At 37.8% G+C, this 24,153-nt stretch overlaps 1 protein-coding gene across 1 annotated transcript in view; it reads right to left on the bottom strand.

Moving 5' to 3' along the window:
- Positions 1 to 24,153, bottom strand: part of LOC126471033 (uncharacterized) — a 208,419-nt gene that overhangs the window by 14,575 nt on the left and 169,691 nt on the right. Inside the window, 2 exon segments of the mRNA XM_050099099.1 lie at positions 19,753 to 20,061; positions 22,064 to 22,302. Coding sequence (XP_049955056.1) covers positions 19,753 to 20,061; positions 22,064 to 22,302 — 548 coding nt within the window.

Raw genomic sequence — 24,153 nt, 5'->3', positions numbered from 1 at the left:
ATTTGTAAAAAATGATAATCACACAATAACATCAATTTTTTAATCTCAATAATGACTATATTTATGTTATTAACTAACCAATAACTTTATTACTCTGGACTTAAGTTATTGATACTGCTGTATTAACTATGATAATACAATATATGTGAAGCTGAGGTTGCTGCATCTTAAAGGTAAAATGAGAAAAATCACATTTTCTTTTAGAAATTATTATTATTTGGTAAAGTTTCATTTGTGCTTGGCAAACTTATGACAATACTCAGGTACAACATGAATTACATCTGCTTCTGTTTCTCACTTCTGTAAATAATTTATTACAGTTTACCACTAGATATGTGTACATCCCCTTACTTGACTAGCCAGATGTCCTGTTTTCACCTCACAAATTGCCACTAAATCGGACTGCAAACCTATGTATTTCCCTTTTCAAGTTCTAAAAAACCTACAATCCCAAATAAATGCTCCAATATTCTACACAACGACCCATACAAAGCAAGTTTTGTTTTTTCTAATGACAACATCCTTTTGAGCAGTCCCCACCTGAAGATATGAATGGGGAACTATTTCACCTCCAAGTGGATTCCATCATCATAAAACCATACAATAGAGCTGCACATCATTGGGAAATGTAATGGCTGTAGCTTCTCCCTCCTTTCAGCAGTCCGCGGTACTAACATACCATGGTCCCACTGGCTGTTACAAGGCTAGATCAGTCATCAAGACATTATCTCTGGAAATACTGAAAAACACCAGTGCCCCTCTTCACGGACCCCACGTTAGTGCGGCTTCCCCACAGATACCCCTCTGATATAGTTGCACCTGTAGTATGGTTATATGTATTGTTGATACAAACAAGATCTCCCCCCCCCCCCCCCCACACACACATAATGTCCTAGATTCATGGGGGAATAGGGCTAGGGGAGGGGAGGGAAGAGAGAGGAGACATGATAAATAAATTGCCTGCCAAAAACAGTTAAGCACCCATTTGGTGAGGGAGAGGACTGCTTGCCAAAAAAAGTTAAACATCCATTAGGTGAGGCTGACTTGACATGACAAGAAACTTTATGCGTTGAGATAGTATGTCATGTTAAAACTGTGTGCCGGACCGAGACTCGAACTCGGGACTTTTGCTCGCAGGAGAGCTTATGTGAGAATGTGTTGTGAGTCATGTTTGGGTAGCACAGTCGGTAGAGCACTTGCTCATGGTAGGCGAAAGTCCCGAGTTTGAGTCTCGGTCCAGTACACAGTTTTAATCTGCCAGGAAGTTTTGTATCAATGCACACTCTGCTGCAGAGTGAAAATCTCATTCAAGTATGTAATGCTATTTCAACAATTACAAAACTGAGTCAAATTTATGAAGAACTTGGCCCATTTATTAGAATGATGTTGCAAACCCTCTGGTCTGTCTGTATGCACTGATTTGGTTCGGAAGGGTATGATAAAGTCATTTTATTCTCTCCTGAGGCAAATTGGGCAACACAACTATTGTCTCTGGTCCTTGATATCCTGGATACTGATACTGGGATGGAGGAGATATCTGAGAAGGTCCCACAATGTGTTATGAGGGACAGATCGGAGGATTTTGTTTGCTACAGGATTAACTTAACATCATGCAGACAGTTCAGAGAGGCACATTCCATGTGTGGATGAGTATCATCCTGTTGAAATTGGAACCATGATACTGTTGCATGAGAGGTAACACACGAGGATGCAGGATGCCACTGACATACGACTGTGCCATCAGAGTTCCCTCAATCACTACCAGCTGTGACCCGATGTCATACCCAATGGACGATGGCCACCGAGGACAGGGTAGAACCGCGATTCAGAACTGAACACAGTGCAATGTCATTCATCAGCAGTCCATGGTACCTGGTCATGGCACCACTTTCAATGCAGCCTTTTGTGTTCATGGCAGATGCAGACGTGAAGAGGTTATGATGTTCTCAGTGCACAATATGGTGATTCTCCCTTGTGGTGGTCACACATGGTTGACTGAAACCTTGACGACGAGTATGTCTGCCCTCACAATTCCATGTAGTCTAACATCAGGCCACGGTCACATTTGAGTGTTCCGCAAATCTGGATACATTTGACTAGGTGGCCAATTGGAGACCCTTAATGAGGCCCCTTTCAAAGTCAGTCAGATGTGGATAATGCTGTCTCACAGAAGTGCGCAGCATCTTCATGACCTTCACAGTGCTCTCACATCTGATGCTGTTCACATCCCTTATATACATTACCTGGCCCAGTACAATCACTAAACCCAAACAACACCAGCACACTCTGGTGGCTGACCTGCCAGTCTTAGGTCGTTGAAACTCTAATCATTTACATACCTTCCAGTGGTTTGTACATATACAAAGTTACACTGACAATGTCTTTTTGGCATTACCCTTCTTTTGTCAGGTAGTGCATCTAGTAAATTTCTTCCTCCAAAAAACTACTAAAATAAATAATTTCCTAAAAACCAGAAACTGATTATATTTCAAGCAAAACACGTAACCTGTTCTATTAAACAAGTACTATACTCTTGTAATGTACACTGAAATGGGTGTAAAAGTTTTAACACAGAGAAGCCAAAATTTGAGAGACGTGTAGAAGAGTGTATAAGTAGTAAGTTTTTACGATTACATAATATTTAGGAACCCATAATGTTTGGTTGCAGCATTAATAAGGTCCTGCTTGACACAGTCACTTTACTTAAATATCTGGCCATAATGTTGCAAAGCAATATGAAATGGAACGAGCATGGGCGGATTGTGGTAGGGAAGGCGAATGGTCAACAGCAGTTTACTGGGATAATTTTAGGAAAGTGTGGTTCATCTGTAAAGGAGAGTGAATATAGAATGTTAGTGCAACCTACTCTTGAGTACTGCTTGAGTGTTTTGGATCTGCACCAAGCCTGACTGAAAGAAGTCAGTGAAGCAATTCAGAGACAAGCTGCTAGATTTGTTACCGGTAGGTTTGATAAGCATGCAAGTGTTATGGATATGCTTTGGGGGCTCAGGTGGGAATCGCTGGAGGGAAGACATTCATTTCAATGACCACTACTGAGAAAGTCTAGAGAACCGGCATTTGAAGCTGACAGCAGAGTGATCCTACTGCCGCCAACATACATTTCACACAGGGACAACGGAGATAAGATACAAGAAATTATGGCTCATATGTAGGCACATAGGCAGTTGTTTTTCCCTTTCTCTATCTGAGAGTGGAACAGGAAAGGAAACGACTAGTTGTGGTACAGGATACCTTACACCACACAACTTTGGTGGCTTGCAGAATACATACGTAAATGTACATGTATATACCCACAAATGCTACCACTCTTGTGTGACTAGAGAGGCCATTGATAAGCAAAGGCCTAACATAAGGAAACTTGAAACAATGTTGACGTGTGAAAGTACATGGCTAGTTTGCCTCATCCCCATCAAAGGTGCAGTATCAGTGAGTCAGCTGAGGCTCACAGAATCACCAAAAATTCTCTCTCTCATCCTGTGAGATTTCAGTTTACAAACGGCAAGTTGCTGAAACAGTGGTGTGTGTGTGTGTGTGTGTGTGTGTGTGTGTGTGTGTGTGTGTGTGTGTGTGGGCGCGCGCGCACATGGAAAGATCTGTTATGTGCAGCAACATTTACACTGCAATTTTCATATTACAATACACTGCATATTTTTGTACTTGTATTACAAAAGTATATGTTCGAAAAAACACATTGAAATTGAGATTGAAATGCACTTTTGTAGTCATAGCTCATGTCACGTGATCTCTCCAGCCTATGACAGCAAATATTCAGAGCATAGGACACGTGAGGTGGTCAGCCAATCGCTGTTCAGTAGGGTGAACACACAAATAGGAAAAGTTAATGGTTTAAACTAATGTACGTGGGGAAGCTACAAGAAAAACTCAGCTTTCGTTTATAATATTGGTCTTTAAGATTAATAAACTACAAGAAAAGTTACTCTTTCACATATAATATTGGTCTTTTTTTCCACGTGTTACACTTTTAAGATACGTCACACAAATGTGCCAGTAAAATTTAAAAATAATGAAATTAATCTCCGATGTTCTGGGCCCAAAATTCTTCTAAGTCACTAGTCTTCAATGTGTTAAGTTTTAAATGAGAGTCAAATGCTCTGTGATTTAAGAAATTCATTGCACATTCGCACACGTAACATAATTCATCTAGTATAAAAGGAAACTTACTTTGAAACTAATGCTTTTCAAAGCACCACTCGCAGTATTTTCTAGTGACCTGTTAGAAATAGCTTCATTTCAGCAGTTGCCAGAAAACATGTATTACTGCGCATGGGCAGCTACGATGATGTAGGAAGCCCATATGTTCGTACATATATAGTATTAAGAGATCTTACACGATGTCATAAAATAAATAGGATACTCCAAGAGCAGCGGAATTTCGTACACCATATTAAAATGCATAATTTGGTTTACAGTGCACATTCATGATGTCCAGATTCACAATGAAGTAGGCTCCAATCCGATACTAACATTTCAGCGTGGTTTTCTGGATGCAAATTTTCTTGGAGTACCAGTACTGTATTACCAATGTTTGGTTCTTTATTATGGCATAATGCCAAACATGACAGAAGATGAAAATGTGCACTTGAAATTCAGTGAACTGTTGAAACTAGCAAATAGCGTGGTATGAAATACTTCGTTTCTAATAAATTGACTGCCTCTGGGGAAAATATTAATAAAAGCCACATTCATTTAGCAAATCAATAAAAATAACTTTATTGTTCTGCAAGGTGACTGACTGCTGAAAACGTGGAAATAAAAATCAGAAAACTGAAACTAATAACATGTTAGCCTTCTGTAATTATGCGAATGTATTTTAATTCACTTGCTAGCTCCCAACCACAGAAATCTGTTTTGTTTTCATTTGATGTGATAAGCGCAAATGAAGAGAAAACAGCAAAATCACTAAACGTAAACACGGCTTATGTGGATACTAACCCCCTCCCCACTACAACCCTGACTGCAATGCGCATGCGGCAATCTGGCAGCTTGTTGGTACTGCTGATACAGCTAACAGCCACACTTCAAGTAGCTGGAAGCTGGAGAAGGCACTGCCCATACACGACTTAACTGGGCATGCACGTGTTCACAGGCAACTGTACTTTGTGCAAACAGTTGTGATGTCATGCTTGTCGGGAACAGTTTATTGTTATGAAGTATTCCATAGTCTTCGTCCTCAAACCTTTGACACATTTTGCTGTTTATCAGTTCTTACCAGTGAAAATTACAAAGAATTAACTGAAATCTAAAACAATGAAAAACACCTGGAATTGTAAAAAATTCCTGGGTTTTTCTCGGTCTCCTCCTGGATGAAAAAATTCCTGGGTCTTTCCCAGGTTTCCCAGAGTGTATACATCCTGTTCTATTATGGTTGTCATGTGGCTGCTGACATCACATTCTGATATGCTACTCGACAATTTTTGGTGAAGATTGCTATGGAAGGGTGCTGGTATGGTAGGCTATTGCCTGTGCTACTCTGGCAGGCGAATAGTAGGCAACAGCGAATTGGCAGCTTGTACTCACAGGGAATATTTGGGGAGCTGCTGCCTGACAAACACATGTATCTGATGGACTGTAACTGCTGACAGCCAGGGTGATAACTTCCAGCACTCCTTCCATGGCATTAAATTATTTCAATGGCCTCTCTTATTTTTCTCTGCTGCATCACCAGCTGCCATGCAAGCACATGAGGGTCTTTGAAATTTCACCACAATCACACTGAAGTTTGCAGATGCATGAAGTATGGAGAGATCTGCAGAATCTTTTGTGTGCCTCAAGAGATCTCTGATTTTGCTGCCATTCTGGAGTATTGGTTTAATTCCTCCACGGGTGCTGACATTTCTCACACGATGTAAATGAGCAATTTGAAGAGATCCTTTCGTTCCCTTGCCTGTTTTATCTTCACTGTGCCTCAAAGCTCATAGAACAGTTTTGCTGCTATATCCGTTTGCATGGAATGTCGTCCTGAGCTTGTCCACTTCATTTTGGAGCTCGTTTGCATCACTAATGTGGTGTTCTCGGCCTGTAGCATATAAAATATAGTGTCCTTTTGTGCTGGGTGGTATGTTGGTGTGCACTGGTTTCCTATACATTATATGTCCTATTCTGCTGCTAGATTTTCTGTACCCTCTGATATCCAGAAAAGTAATCGCTCTGTTATTTTCTATTTCTAGCATGAACTGTATGTTTTTATGTAAGCTGATTAGGTGTTGATGAAATCTGTGTAGTTCTGCTTCCTTATGCAGACATGTGACAAAGATGTCATCTACGTACCTCAGCCAACAACATAGGCACAGTCATGCCGATCTTAACAATGTCTGTCTGAATGTTTCCATGAATACATCAGCTGCTACAGGTGGCAGGGAGGGAGAGTGTCCATGGCCACTCTGTCAGCTCAAAAAAACTGCAATACACTCATGGATGCCATTGCTGGCACATTGAGTGGCACAGTGTAGAGTTTCTGGGCCAGACTGACTTCAATTTGTTCACTGATGGCTGCAATGTGTTGAGACAACACAGTGCTAAGTGGAATCTAATAGCCTACATTGCAAAGTGTCACAACAGACAAATGATGATTATTATGATTTACAATGGTATTTGATAAAAGAAGAGATTGCATCATGATTTTTGCATCTGTAACTAACCAACTGATGGCAGTTTAAGTGGTTGGTTAACAAGGGCACAGTTGTATTTACATTGTTCTAGAACAGGAGCACTATGTATAGACTTAATATAAGTTTCATCAGTTGCACAGAACAAGATGAAATTCGATTCATTATGTGTAGGATTGCTTAAAACCTACTTTCAGTGTTTCTATAGAATTTCTTGGACTGGTTTAGGGAAACTACGCAAAACTTTTATTTAGATGATAAGGCGGCGACTAAAATCATCATCCTACCGAATGAAAATCCACTGTCTTTATCACTGTGTTTCCTTGACTTTCAACAACACTGTTTGAGTGTCCTTAATCTAAACTTGTATGCAATTTAGCACATGGTTGCATTTTCTTCTTCTTAGCTTTTTACTAGCTCTGCTGACCAGTTTTCACAGATTGTTTGAAATATCTACAGAATGCTCTAATATGAGGAACTAAGGTTTCTAGTTGCTTGTTGCAAGGTAATTTGACTGACTGACATCTTTGGTATTATGATGAATGTATTTTGGCACAAAAAGTCAGTCAGACAAATGTATTTCACTGCACCAAATCAAGACCATGTCTCCCCACCTGATAATAGCATTCCATGAGGTCAAAACTGCTCATGATTTGTCAATTAATGAATTGCAACTCAAGCTGCCAAGTTCATCATAAATTATAAGCTGTTACTGACTGCCCTACAGCACTAAAATGGGAAAGTCAAGTTGGTTAGATTCTGAACACTACACTGAAATACAGGATATCAGTGGCAACAAACAAGCAATAATCTTGAAACAGGCAAAGAAGTAGTTTGAAATGTCCTTAGTTATGAACCATACGATTAAATCACTGTATTTTACACAAGGTGACTGAACAATATGCTCGTATCAATCATTCAGAATGTAATGCCAGCTGGTTACAGCTTCATCTCTCACTTGGCATTAGAGTTATTAAAATTTATAGTGCCACCACTATGATAATTATCACTGGACTTGCCCCATATAATCACTGTCCTATAGGCTAGGTCTTCACCAAAAGTCATCACTGTAACTGATACTTCTCATAAATTTCACCCATTATCTTACACATCATGGTATACATCAGCCCACTAATATCACTAACCTCATCAGTCACCACATCTCATTTTCAGAAAATACTGGGAACTTTTGTAACTCTTTCACTGAAATAGTCATTTTGAAAATTTTAGAACTAGAGTTATAGTCATCTACAGTGACTTTTCATTATCACACATCAAAATATTAGCAACACATCCATCTACAGGAGCATCTCTGGAATGATTTACACTACCAAAACAGACTGAGTTTTTTTTTTTTTTAAATCCAGTTTTTGTTAAAATCATACAGACAAATAAAAAACTAATTATAGCAACACTGCCAACAACAATTTTGGTGACAATGAGCCAATTAAGGGTGGAATTATTTTTTTGCTCTCAAATTATTTACGCACATACAAGGTAAATATTGTCTTTTTAAATACGGACCACTTCAAGAGCTGAATGCCTTCAGTATTGTGGACGAGCAACTCTTGAAGTACGTTCTAGAACCCATCTTCTGATAACAACTTCTGAATTACTTCTTATTTGTGTACATTGTTTTGCCACAAATCTCTGATAACAAGTAGAGCCTGAGACACATGGGATGTGTGAAGCACATTCTGCCCGAATATATATCTGTAGCCCTGGGTGTTTTCATCATATATGGCAAGTTACAATCTCCAAGTACATAAAACTCATTTGTAGTTGGCTACAGTATTTCACATTCATAAATGGTCTGGATCCCACTAAAAAGAGACCACTCCAATAACTTCCTTTCAGGCCAAACAATCTTACAAAGGAATGGTCAGACTTGTCATGCCAAAACATGCATTGCTTTTTTTAGCACTGTTATTTTACTGTGCAAAAGGTCCGTATGCAAAATTGTAGCTGCTGACATGAACTGGTAGTCACCTAAAAAAAATCACGAACATGGCTGTGTTTCCTGCTTGGCGCTTGCAGGGAGGGCTGGCCACCCCTGGAAATGGCGAGTCGCGAGTGTTGTGCTCATGGTTGGGAAGTGCGGCCGTCTTATCGCGACGTTCACTGAAGAGGAATATCGCTGCACGGTTTTTGTGGAAAGAGGAAACAAATATTTGTTTCTGTGGCATGCACGTCCTTTTAATTTCTGGTACGTATTTCGAAACATACCGTCCTGAAACTGGTTAGAGATGTGAAAGGTGTTCTGTACATGTTCACCTATACTCCGCAAACCACTTTACGGTGAACATTCAATCTCCCCTCACAGATGATGGCAAACCCTGTAAATATTTTGCTGCTTGCCATGGAGATATACCACAGACGCCAAATGAAGCAATCAACAGAAAACATGCGTAAAGACTGTGTTGTGCGACATTGTTGTTGAGCTTCTAGACGAGCATATAAATGGCGCAGACATGTGGCTAGAAACAACTGAAACACTCGATATTGCAGACTGTGAATCTACAGACGGCGAAGACACCGACAAAAGTTGAACTCATGAAGACTCTTCGAGTGATGGTGCCACGTACCATCATCAATTATCTCCGAAAGTAACACCAGCAACTACAATTACCTTATCAGACAAAGAAAAAGCGGTGACGTATTGGTTGAACGAAAGTGGTAAGAAACGCCTACTTGTCAGTACTGTTCAAAGTAAGTATCGCTTTGTCCGTTCTGAACGTGAATTGTATAGCTGGAAAAAGGAAGTCGCTGGACGACGTAAGAGTCGACTGGAAATTGCGATGAGATAAATGCATGACTTTTTGAGCTATTTACCGATGCCAGACAACAGTCATTTAGTGTCAGCGTTGCAACTTTGCGTGATTGGGCGTTAAAGATTGCCAACGCAATAGGCGCTAAAGAATTTATAGCTTCTCACAGTTGGATTAGTCGCTTCAAAAGATCACATGAAATTGTGGCAAGAAAAATAACAAAATTTGTATCGAGAAACAGGTCGGAAAATGAAGTGACACAAATCGAAATGATAGAAGCTTTTATTACGAACGCAAAAAATAAGATCGCTAGTTTTAGTGAATCGTACGTACACAATGCAGATCAGTCAGGTTTTCAAAAAGAAATGCGTGCAAAAAGAACACTGTCATTCAAAGGGGAAAAACATATTGAGGCGATTGCGCAGTTCACGACTGCACTCACCCATTCATACACTATAATGCCCATAATTAGTCTGGATGGTTCACTGCTGCCAAAACTATACGTGTGTCTTCAGGAACAAATCTCGTCTTCTAGATTTGTGGTCAGGTCATAAAAGGTCTGATTCATTAAAAGCTGTATTTCGAGCCCACCGTGACAAAGAAGTAGAGATACTTCAGATTCCACCCGGCACGACGAACGTAATTCAACCTTTAGACAGAGAATTTTTCCGTCAGTGGAAGGCATTATACAGAAAACTAACAGGGAAAATTATTGTGTGCAGATCACTGCAATTTTCTGTCTATCACCGTGACAATATTCTCAAGCTGCAATCAGTAGTACATTATCAATTTTCCTCCCCACGGTTTCTGAATTTGATTAAATATGTGTGGCACTCCTCGAAATATACTGATAATAGGCCTGATTCATTTCTAACACCAGCCCAGTTTTGTCTACGGACATCTAACAACGTCTGTGATTCGCAGGGCTGTCATATGTCGTCTTTGCTTGTATGTTCTTGGTGCACAAAAAACCTATGTTTTGAACATTGTGTCAATATTTCGCATTTTTGCGGTAATTACAAGAAATAAAATTTGGACTTGTTATAAACCGTATATTTATTTGTGTCTATTTCATAGCTACTTGGAAAGAATGTTGTAGATAACATATCAGCCATATTTGTCAACGAATGTTAATCGTACGATCGCTTTCACTGGGGGAATCAGCTCTCTCACTGCTGTGGCAAGAGAGCGGCGTGTAGCTGATGCCACCTTGTCCCTTGATGGCGTTGGTATAATGTAGCGAGAGAGGTCAGGGTTGTACAAGAGGCAGTTATAAGCACGGAAACCATGTGACAATAATGTCTTACTTCATAAAATTGTTTACAGACTTCCAGGTCATGTCAGCAGCTAAAATTCTGCATGCAGACTTCTTGCACTGTTAACTAACAGTGGTAAAAAAAGCAACACAGGTTTCGACAGGATAAGTCTGACCATTCCCTTGTTAGATGAGGTGTCAGTGAACCTAATACTTCCTTACTGTTTGCTTGTCATGTCCTAATAATGGATCGTGTAATAATGACACTTTGGTAGACCTGAACATGCCCTGTTACAAGTGTGTACTATTCCCAACACAAACCCAGTTACATCTGTTTATTTTCAACTCTAAGTTTTTGCGCAGTGACATATAAAATATTTTGTTCCGCAGCTATCACACGAGACATCTGTACAGAACATGTCTAAATTTTGGCTCTAAATATGTGTTGGACACTACTTTATCACTCTTGTGGCTTTAAGTATGGTGCTCCACCATTTGCTTTGCAATCAACCACAATCTTGTACTTCAGACTTTTTTACTATATGTTAGCTGCAACAGTATGTAAGCAGACATGGAAGTTTATCTGAACAGAAGCAAAATATCACAGTTGTAAATTACATACTGTAAGCAAATTCCATTTTCATACTTTCTTATACTATTGTCAGACTCCGGAGCATTAACATATGGGCCATTCCATGCGAAGTGGTTTAATTTTGGAAGCAGTTCCCACAGGACCATAACAGATTTTGATGAAACTTTGTGTGAACATACAAATGTTTCCAATAAACACTGGTAATGTTTCATAGGCACTAGTTCAATATTTCCAGAGAAAGACATTTGTTTGACCCCATAGTGTAGTTATCAATAGGTCACTGAGTTTTGGCAACTTTGGGAGATGTGGTATCTCTGACAATATTTTCTTAAAAGGAACAAAACTACGCCATCTTGTACACCTTTTTGCACTCTTTTAAGCGAAATAAAAAAGAAAAATATTTCCTCAACAATTTTTGTATGGATAATTTGAAGCAAAGTTAGCCGAAAAATATGTGTTTTTTTTTTTTTTTAAAAAAAAGGGAAGTTTAGCTTTTTACATATCCGGAAGTAATTATCCAATAAACCTGAAACTTTTCATATAATAATTTACCAATATAAGGTCACAGAATATGAAACTTCTTTTGCCTAATGCTTCCCTATAGCTTACAAATTGTGGGCAAAGTTCGTGATTTTCTTAAAAAATGCTAAAAATGGATATTTTTGGCCCACTTTTACAAAAAAGTGCCTACTCCAAACTCTTAAATAATTTTCACTACAAATATCATATTCTAAATCACCTAAATGCTATATTTCATCCTGCAGTTTGAGCACATAAGGGCCTAGAAAACAATGAAAAGGTGAAACAAAAGTCAGCTGAAAAAAATAGATGCTGGGAGAGAGAAAATAATAATAAGTTCCTAAACATAGTAATGAAAAATTGGAAAACCACACTTAATATCCAAACAAATTCAAATAATATCACATCACAGCCAATACAGATTAAGCGTGGAATATACCAAGGAGACTCATTAAATCCTTTCTGGTTCTGCCTTGCTCTGAACCCACTATCCAACATGCTAAATAATACAAATTATGGATACAATATTACTGGAACATACCCACACAAAATCACACATCTGCTATACATGGATGATCTAAAACTACTGGCAGCAATCAATCAACAACTCAACCAATTACTAAAGATAACAGAAGTATTCAGCAATGATATAAATATGGCTTTTGGAACAGACAAATGTAAGAAAAATAGCATAGTCAAGGGAAAACACGCTAAACAAGAAGATTACATATTGGATAACCACAGCGACTGCAGAGAAGCGATGGAAAAAACAGATGCCTATAAATATCTAGGATACAGACAAAAAATAGGAATAGATAATACAAATATTAAAGGAGAACTAAAAGAAAAATATAGACAAAGACTAACAAAAATACTGAAAACAGAATTGACTGCAAGAAACAACACAAAAGCTATAAATACTTATGCTATACCAATATTGACCTACTCATTAACCTACATTATGGACAGGTAGACAATTTAAGAAAATTCTTTATAGAACGAGCAGAAACTAGCAAAATACACAAAGCAATCACTCATAAATACATCGGCTACACCACTGCAATTTCATAACCACTTCTACAACCCTTTTTAGATCACGTAACATCAACACATACGAAGAAAGTAAATTGGAAAAAAGAAAACACTACATGGCAAGCACCTGTATCATCTAACACAGCCACACATCGATCAAGACGCATCCAACACATGGCTAAGAAAAGGCAATATATACAGTGAGACGGAAGGATTCATGATTGCAATACAGGATCAAACAATAAACACCAGATATTACAGCAAGCATATTATTAAAGATCCCAATACCACAACAGATAAATGCAGACTTTGCAAACAACAAATAGAAACAGTAGATCACATCACAAGTGGATGTACAATACTAGCAAATACAGAATACCCCAGAAGACATGACAATGTAGCAAAAATAATACATCAACAGCTTGCCTTACAACATAAACTTATAAAACAACACGTTCCCACATACAAGTATGCACCACAAAATGTACTGGAGAACGATGAATACAAATTATACTGGAACAGAACCATTATAACAGATAAAACAACACCACATAACAAACCTGACATCATACTCACCAATAAAAAGAAGAAATTAACACAACTAATCAAAATATCCATACCCAATACAACAAATATACAAAAGAAAACAGGAGGAAAAATTGAAAAATACATCCAACTGGTTGAGGAAGTCAAAGATATGTGGCATCAGGATAAAGTTGACATCATACCAATTATACTATCAACTACAGGAGTCATACCACACAATACCCACCAGTACATCAATGCAATACAGCTACATCCATACTTATATATACAACTACAGAAATCTGTAATTATTGACACTTGTTCAATTACCTGAAAGTTCCTAAATGCAATGTAACATATACCATACAGTTAAAAGGAAGTCACGCTTGATCAAGGTCCGCGTCACCTTCCATTTTTAACCAGACATAATGTCCGAGACAAGAAAGAAATAATAATAATAATAATGATTTTACGTTTAACTTTTAATATATCTGAAAATAACTGTGGTACAAACTTGAAACTTAGCACTTACCAATAAAATGCTTAGAATATAAAATTTAATTCTCCTGCTTCTTTCCAATAGTTTACAAACTGAAGGCAAAGATGACAGATTTTTTAAAGAACATGAAAATGGCTATTTTTGGCCTACTTTTAGAGGGAAGAGTATTCTGTAAACTCTTTTAAACTGTTTTCATTAGAGAGACAATGTTCTAAATAAAAACTATATTTGGTTTTTCAATGTGATCCCAAAAAAACAAGAAGTTGGAGGTGCACTGTAAATATGCCCATATTCCACTAGCACTGAAATTAAATCTGACATTTTTTATTATGTTCTACAATCATTTAGTACTGTCTGTGAATGATAAGATCAAATATCCTGATGACTAGCAAATGAGCTTTAGCCAGAAAATTGCAAATAAGTATTTCTTGACATGTCTACTGCATTCAGCTCTGCAAAATTCTTTTTATAAAAAATTAAATCAAATAATGAATCCAATAAAAAGAATAGGTTCCTCTTTTTTGTGGCTCAAATAATTCGAGGTAATCAATTTGAAAAGTGGAATTTTTTGGGTTCCGTCTTGTAAAAATTTCCCATCAGTGACATCTCATCTGGCAAGCGGTAACGTTTTCCTCATGACATTCTGCAGCAAATTAATAAAACCTGTCAAAAATTCAAGTAGTTGACGTAAATGTAAGCTTACAATCCTAAAAGAAACGTCTTCTAGCTATTGTTGCTGACACTTATAGAAATGTATCATAAGGTTTGGGATCTTGTGTAAAAAGAACACATACCGAGTTTGTGAACCTGTGGTAAAGAAACCCATCTGTGGCTGCTGTTGCAACGCTATTGGGCATGGCCCATGTAGTGATGGGGATCCTGCTTTTCTCACTTTAGGAAGAACCAGCAGTGATTAAACCACCATGGACCATAGCAACAGGTTTATACAATTTTTCATCAGCACAATAATGTTCCACATAAGCCACAAACTATGCTAACACAAACTACGCCGTACCTTAAACTTGAATTAAAACTTGCACAGCAATAGCATTATGCAATGAAAACACAAACTAATAATTCTCTATAACACTAATTGATCCCAAAAAATGTCAGGAAGACTGCTATGAACCTCCTCCAAACTTACACAATGTGACAATGGAGTAAAGCAGAGGGTATGTTCCACTATACCAGTTATTAGAATTTCTTTCTGTTCCATTCATGGCACAGAGCACAGGAAGTATGATTGGTTGAATGCCTCTACGCGTGCTGTAATTATTCTAATCTTATCTTCATGATCCCTATCAGCAATACATAGGAGACTAGTATATTCCTGGAGTGATCATTTAAAGCTGGTTCTTGAAACTTCACTAATGGACTTCCTCAGGAATGTTTCTGTCTTCAAGAGTCTGCCAGTTCAATTCCTTTAGTGTCTCTGTGAAACTTTCCCATGGATTAAACAAACCTGTGACTATTCATGCGGCCCTCATCTGTGAATGTTGAGTATCCCCCGTTAGTCCTACCTGGTATGGGTCCCACACAACTGAGCAATATTCCAGAACCGGTCACAGAATTGATTTGTAAGCTATCTCCTTTGTAGACTGTGTGCACTTCCCCAGTATTCTACCAATAAAGCAAAGTCTACCACTCACTTTAACCACGACTGAGCCTATGTGATCATTCCATTTTACATCCCTACAAAGTGTTACACCTAGGTATTTGTACGAGTTGGCCAATTCCAACAGTGACTCACTGATGATAGAGTCATAGGATAGTACATTTTTTCGTTTTGTGATGAGCAAAATTTTACATTTCTGGAACGTTTAGACGAAGTTGCCACTCTTTGTAACACTTTGAAATCTTATCAAGATCTGAGTGAATATTTATGTAGCTTCTTTCATATAGGACTTGATCATAGATAGGTAAATTATCTTCAAAAAGCCTGATTTTACTATTAATATTGCCTGCAATGTCATTAATATACAACATGAGCAGCAAGGGTCCCAACATACTTCGCTGGGGCACACCCGAAGTTACTTCTACATCTGATGATGACTCTTCATCCCAGATAACATGGTGTGTCGTCCCTACCAAAAGGTCTTCAATACAGTCACAAGTTTCACTTGATACCCCATATGATCGTACTTTTGACAATAAGCGTAGGTGGGTACTGCGTCAAATGCTCTTCGGAAATCAAGACATATTGCAGCTATCTGATTGCCTTGATCCAAAGCTTTCAGTGTATCACGTGAGAAAAATGCTGGTTGGGTGTACGATGTGTGATGCAGCTGTTATGCAACAGTTTTATTACAACGGTCTCCACTGCCCTGATAATCCACAGTTAAATTGTGAAGTTTATAACCAGTTTGATTCTGAAGTTATAGCAGAAAAACGGACTGAAATATGTAATGATGAGTTGTGATGAAAGACACACCTCTTTTGAAGTTTTTTGAGTTATTCTTCATCTCATTTCCTAGTCATCAAGTCTTTCGATATTGCTTTCCTCAGAGAGCAATAAATAATTGTGTAACATAATAAAAGATGTCAGACTTGAGTACCACTAGAATATGGACTCATTTTCACTGAACCACCAACTTGGCAATTTTAGGGCCTTATTTCCTCACACTGCAAAACCAAATCTAGTTTTCAGGAGGCATAGAACATGTTCTCTCTAATGAAAACTGTTTAAAAAGAGATTGCAGACTATTTTTAATAAAAGTGAACCAAAATAGCCATTTTTCACATTTCTAGAAAATATCATCACCTTTGCCCTCAATTTGTAAATTACTGGAATGCAGGAGAATGAAATTTTGTATTCTAAGACCTTGTATTGGGAAATTTATATGTGCCAAGTTTCAGATTTATCCCCAAGTTACTTTCAGAGATATTAAAAGCTCAACTTCACATTTTTTCAAGCATCTATTTTTTCGGCCGCCTTTGCTTCAAATTACCATACAAAAATTGCTGAGTACCTACTTTTTTTTTAGTTCCATAAAGAGAGCGCAAGATGTTGTACACGATGGCTTAGTTTTGTTCCTTTCAAGAAAATACTGGCAGAGGTATAAGGTCTCAAAGATGCAGAAAACTCAAGGGGCATAGCTACGCTATGAGGTCAAACAAATGTCTGTATCTCTGGAAATATTGAACTAGTGATCGCGAAGCTTTACTGATGTTTGTTGGTAACATATCTGACTGTTCATACATAATTTCATCAAAATCCGTGTTGGTCATGGGGGAACCTCTAGATAGCTCAAATTATAATTCCTCATGAAAATTTGTTCACCACCCTATGTGTGATGCACAAATGAAAAATGCTGGTCTCACTCTTAATTCACTTGCAGGGTGTATACATGGGCAAGGAAAGAAAATTGGCGGGTTTTTCCCGGATTTCTTGGTTGAAAATACACTTTCTCCTGGCTAAAAATACTGTTTTTTCCATGTTAAGTGACAGTATACTTTTCCTCAGCACTGTAAAACTTATCAATCCTTTGAATGTTTATGGTTTTATACACCGACATAGAATTTCCGAGCACTTTAGAAAACTAAACTCCTGGGTGGGGGGGTGGGGGGTGGGGGGGACACATCTTGGAAAGATCTTAGATGTGCAGCAGCATGTACGCTGCTTATTTTCATGTTACGAAGGTATAAATTTGAATTCCACTAAAGACCGCATGTTACTTTACAAAGCATAGAAATTGAGATTGCGGCATGCTTTTGTAAGCCAGTCATAGCTCATGTCACATGATCTCGCCAGCTGATGACAACATAGGACACATGATGTAGTCAGCCAATAGCAAGATAACTCTTAAGAAGTGCGAACACACATATAAGAAAAGTTAATGGTTTAAATTAATATACATAGTGTTGCTAAAAGAAAAACAAAGCTTTCACATATAATATTTGCCTCCAAGATTAATACGCTGCAAGAGAAGCTAAGCTTCCACATATAATGTTGATCTTTTTCCGCGTGTTACACTTTAAGATACATCTCACAAATGTACCAGTAAAATTTTTTAATAACAACGTAAATGTCTGATCTTCTGGGCTCGAAACTCTTCTAGATGGTCGTCCTAAAAGAGTTGATTTTTAAATGAGAGTCAAGAAATTCATTGTACATTCTCGCACATAGTTCATCTTGCGTAAAAGGAAACTTACTTTGAAAGTAACACTTTTCAAACAACCAATCGCAATATTTTCCCGTGACCTATTAGAAATAGGTTCATTTTAGCAGTTGCCAGAGAGCACCAGGTAACAGGCGTCACTGTGCTTACGCAGCTACGATGACGCAGGAAGCCCACATCTTCGTACGTGTAGAACATTAAAAGATCTCGCATTACATCATAAAAGAAAAGAGACATCAGAGGATACTTCAAGAGCATTGGAATTTTGTGAACCATACTAAAATGCATAATTCGGCTTAAAGTGCACATCTGTATATCCAGAATCAGATGTACATTTTCTTGAGTACCAGTACTGTATTAGCTCATGTTTAGTTCTTTATTATGGCATAATGCCATATGAGCTAGAAGATGGAAAACGTGCACTTGAAATGCAGCGAACAGTTGAAACTAGCCAACAGTGTGAAATTAAATACTTTGTTTCAAATAAATTGACTGCCTCGGCGCAAAAGTTTAATAAAAGCCAAATCTCTTTAGCAAACAGACAAAAGTAACTTCATTGTTCTGCAAGGCATTTAATGCTTGACTGTCAGAAAGGTGGAAATAAAACCAGAAACAAATAACATTTTTTAGCCTTCTGTAATTATGCAAATGTATTTTAATTCATTTGATAGCTCCCGGCCACAGAAATCCGTTTTGTTTTCATTTAATGTGAGAGCAATAAATGAAGAGGAAATAGCAAAATCACTTAACGTAAACACGGGTCATGTGGAGACTACCCACCTCCCCACTACAACTTGGACTGCTCTGTGCATCAGCCCTGGATCTGTGATATTTCCGAACCGCGGCAATACTAGATAGTGGAGCCCAGCCACACATATGTAGCCAGAAGCGGTAGAAGGTACTAGTCATATGCGACTCAAGAGCCCGCCCGCAACTGCTCAAACGAATCTAATATAAACAGCTGTCATGTCACACTCATCGGAGGCAATTTGTTGTTAGGAAGCATTGCATAGTCTTCCTAAAGCCTTTGACACACTTTTCTGTTGGCAGACGCTTGTATGAGCACTGTGTTTTATTGTTGTATATGGCGCATTTCCTTTGCGACTTAAATTTTATTTTCGTTTTTTTCTGTCATTCATGTTTTGTTGCTGTAGCATTAGTCTGCAGAAGCGGGATACAGCAATATCCTTTGTTAGAGCATTGGTTCTTACCAGTCAAAATCACAAAATTTTAACTGAAAACTAAAACAATGAAAAATTCCCAGAATTCTAAAAAATTCCCAGATGAAAAAATTCCCGGGTCGTATGCACTTTGCACTTGCCTCGCAGTAGCAGACAGTATACACACACAACAACAAGAAGCTCGGTGGCACGACAGAATAAAATCTGATTCTGTTTCAGCATTAATATCATGGGAGCACCTAGAAACATGTATATACTTTAATACATTTGGTTAATGATAGGTGCCTTTCTCACTGCGGTCTTGGTCCTGTTCATCCTCCTTCTGCCCCCTTGCCTCATTACATATCACAGTCTATGTTGCATCTCATCTCAATGGTAACAAATGGCCACTGACCATACACCTTGTCTATTATCATCACAATTACTCTCACCTCCTCCTCCTCCTCCCCTGTTCCCTTCTCAAGGATTCTTCAAGAAGGATTACTTAGCTATACACTAATGTTTCAATATCTACAGTTTCATTACTTTATGTTTTTGCTGGCAAATATGATAATTTGCACAATCATTACTTTTATCTAAGGTATACATTAAATGTATCAGATATGGAATAAATTACCTTCTCCTCCAGAACTTCACACAATATATACATGTGTGTCACAGTAGCGGCAAGATGGGGCATGAGTCTCATATGATCACACACAAACTGGAAGTCCATTTCACAACACAACACAAACTCACTTGCAACATCTTTTAACAACATATTTTCACATTCTGGCGTTCTTAACGCCAAACTCAAAAAATACTTAGCAGCAAATTTTGCTACATTTTTGCACAGTCCCGGCCATTCTGAACATGGAACTATAGTCTTTATCCTTGTCAGACTTTTCATAAACTTCAATCCTTCATTCAGGTTCATTATTCTGATCTGCAACAATAGAAAAACAGTAAACTACAACAGTCAATGGACAGCAGTAAATAAAATAATGGATCTAATGAAATTATTTGAGAACGCAAGTTACTACAAACATCACTACCCATACAAACATGTTAGCTAATTTTGATAGTTATTAAACTTCTAAACTTTTCAGCATCCACAAAGAGATGGAAGAAGGGAGGGAGCAATTGAAGGAGGGAGGGGGATCTATCAATCAGAGGAGGAGGAGGGATTGATCAATCTATTGATCAAGGGGGGTTGATCATTTGATGGAGGGAGGGAGAGGTCAAGAGGAGGAGGAGAGGAAGTTCAACAGCCCATTGATGGTGAGGTCTTTGAGAGAGAGAGAGAGAGAGAGAGAGAGAGAGAGAGAGAGAGAGAGACCGACCGGGGGGGGGGGGGGGGGGGGATTTCTGATTTGACAAGGGTGAGAAAAGGAACTGACCAAGTGCTTTTCAAAAGGAGTATCCCAAAATTTAACGAGACTCATTTTTTTGACAAGGACGGAACTATATTCGTTGACAGGCTAGTACAAGGTGAAACAGTTAATGCTAACACATTGCTGAGGTCTTCAAGAGCAAGTGCAGGGGGTGCTTATTCACAACAACACTATTCCCCATGACTCGCATATCTTTAGCCTCTTAAAACAATCTCTGAAAGGTGAGACTTGGTGAGACTTTCACCTATGATATACAGGCGTAGATTGAAAACTGGATCCATTAGCAACCCAGGAGATTCTACACTGAAGCCATCTAGTCTATTCTTATGTTCTGGGATCGATGTACTGCTGTCAATGGTAATTATGTATATTTGTACTGTTCCACATTAATTGTAATTATAATATTGTTACTAAAATTTCTTTACATATCACTGTAGTCTCCTTTTCATTTGGGTACACTTTTTCCAAAATTCGTATGTAATGGTTCTTGGAGAGGGACCCCAATTACTGCGATGGTGCAAGAAATTCCCCAGTCTTGTACAGCATATACTCTTACTGTTCTGGAGCTAAATACTGTATGATGCTGGCACATGCTACTTACCTACCTTCATGCATATAAGCAAAGCTCCCCCCCCACCCCACTCCTTTTTTTAATTGAACAGGAACACAGGAAAATAAAAGTGAAATATCCAGGAAAGAAGATTAGGATTTAATGTTCCACCAATGAGAAGTCCATTACAGACAGAACACAGGCTTGGATTAGTTAAGGACAGGAAAGGAAATGAACCAGGTTCCTTTCAATGGGACCATTCCAGTATTTGCATTAATCTATTACAGAAACAGCTGAATACTTAAATCTGAGGAAGACCTAAATCTGTATGTTCTGATGGAGATTAGAACCGAAGGTATATGTATTTGCCAGGGGTAAAATTCATAATGAGTGCCAGAATGAAGCCAAATCTATGTATCGCTAGTGACATACATTTTGCATTCAAGCCACATATTTTCAGTAATGCTTTAAATGGGCAAATGCAGGTCAATGGAATACTGCTTTAACTTGGGCAGTATTTCTGACTGATAGAGAATTTCACATATTGGGGAAAGTGATATGTATTAAGTTGGCTGACACAAGGCAGAACATTATTTGCTAGTTCAGGGAAGATCATCCAAAATCAGAATGTGTCAACTTTTGAGAAAAAATGACTTGTTAAAAAAACAGCTGGTGGATTGGCTGTTGGATATGAAGACAATGGTGGCAACTTAGTTGAGAAGGGTAAAATATAGTCTGCATATTCTGAAATAAACTCTGGGGGAAAAGAAAATTACAGTGTCAAAACATGTGATACCGCAAAAAGATGTAATAACCAGTCAAAGACGTAAAACAGTATGCGACACATTTCACACAAAAGCTAAAGAGGCAATGCAGCCAATGTTACACAGCCAAAAAAATTCAACAAAAGTAATAAAAACAGAAAAAGCAAACTGCTCAGTTCATAACATTTTGTTTAGTATGCTGGTTCTTATTATCAATACATACTGAAGAACATAACTTACATAATCAAGTAAGTTATCACTCTTCCTGAATTTTAAAAGCAGGACCAGGTATGTGTAATGAACAAACATGGTGTCCTCCTCAGGTGCATCTTCTGCCCATGATGGATCATGAAATGATAAACATGCTGCTACAAATTCAGCGTATTTGAAAGTTGAGTACTCCGACAATCCTTCTTCAACCAATATCTGCAGTCTCATTATAACTATGCATGAAGTTTCATATTTACAGAAATTAAGGGCTGCAACAGAAACAGATTGCAACAATTACTTTGAATTGTCACTGCAAATATGAAGAATAAATGCTTTCAAGAGGTTAGTCAGAATGGTGTCCCATTTACAGTTACTGGCAATATTACTAATGCAGGACTGTACAATAATATACATCAGAAATTTACTAAAGAAAGTTGGTTAGTAAAATAAAGTAACAATTTTATCTCAATTATCAATAAAAGCAAAAAGAGAAAGAAAAGTAACTACTAACATTCAGATTAAGAATTTCAATAATTAAATTCTCATATTATAATTAAATTTATAACTTAATACAGTTTTTGAATATAATTATTAAAGTCAGAAATAAGCATAAAACACAGGAGCATATGGTATGAAGTAAATGATAATTTACCGTACTTGTGTACTGTAGTTTGGAGGAAAGTCTAACTGTTGTAATATGAACAAAATATTATCTGAATGAAGCTTGCTACTGATGAAACTATGTTCATCACAAAGACTCTAACTTGGACTTTTGCTTTTTACAGGCAATGCTCAAACCCATCAAGCCATCTGAGCATCCCTCTTGACATCACTAAACTTAAATCTGTCACTATTTACCTCTCTATCACTCTTCCAAACTCCACAGAAGTTCTGCTGCATATCTTCCTCGGCTAAGGAGAGATGCTGGTAGATTGAAGCTACGAGTTGGGCTTTGAGGAACTGTCAACTGGGTCAATTAATATGAGCATTGCCTATGAAGAGACAGAGTTCTGCGTTCAAATCCTGATCCCCCATACAGTTTTAATTTTGTCAGAAAGTTTCTAACTATTATCAGATTAACACCTCCATCAAACACAAATATCACATACTAAATGACTTATACATTTATTGCAAGATGCTAATGTATCACTTCCAAGGATAGTTCAAGGTCCTTGTTTTATGAAGAAGAAACTTTGTGTTATGACATTTACATATCAAATTTAAATTCACTGATTACCTCTGCACACCACACATGGTTTGGTTTCTGTACGACATAAAATACAATGTTTTGGTTATGGCACAGTGAAGTCTTCTATTGCTTTGTTATGAGGGTATCAGAAACATACATTACTGAAGAAACAACTCTTCTATGCACTCAGTTTCCCCCCTCTTTTTATATACAGACATCCATGATAAGTAGAGAAAGGAACAAGTGACTGTCTCTTTCATTAGCCTCAATAAAATAGAGACTTTATTTGTAAATTAAGCATTATGTGATGATGTTCCTAGTAATGGTTTCACAAAGCCATAGTAGTTACAGGCACAACTATCATGGATGTTAAACTCATATGTAAAAAGAAAGAAAAATCTTAAGATGCTGATTATGTTGTTGCATTTCCATTTTAAATAGTTACACTAATGTATTTTCATTTGTTGTCTGCTGGCACAGTGACAAAACCCACATAAGAGTCATGTTTCTTTCTGTTTATAAATGGATTTCATGTGATTGTGCCTGTAACTACTGTGGCTGTACTAAACGCTTATTAAGGAGGCCATCACATGTTGCTTCCTTCACACAGATGTGTGTGCTATATGCATTTAAAATTCTTTTACTGATATGTATGTTGAAAAGACCCAAGGGGACAAATTAACTAATTTTTAAATAGTGAAATGAAGTAGTTATTACAAATCAAAATGGCCTATGCAGGAAAATGACTTCCTGCAGGAATTCCTTACCACCAGCCATGGTTTGGCAAATTTCATGTACTCTAGGTAGAGTTATCATACTACGTTGACTCTCTGTTCTGTGCTCTGGTGAAAAAGTGAAGGTGAGAGATGCACTGGTAATTTGTTTCCTTTTCATACACTACATCTACCCAGCTGATAAACATAAGGCTGCA

Source organism: Schistocerca serialis, chromosome 3 (genome assembly GCF_023864345.2).
Source record: "Schistocerca serialis cubense isolate TAMUIC-IGC-003099 chromosome 3, iqSchSeri2.2, whole genome shotgun sequence".
NCBI lineage: Eukaryota > Metazoa > Arthropoda > Insecta > Orthoptera > Acrididae > Schistocerca > Schistocerca serialis.
The sequence above is the reverse complement of the archived record's forward strand: the minus strand, read 5'-3'. Positions and strand labels throughout refer to the sequence as shown.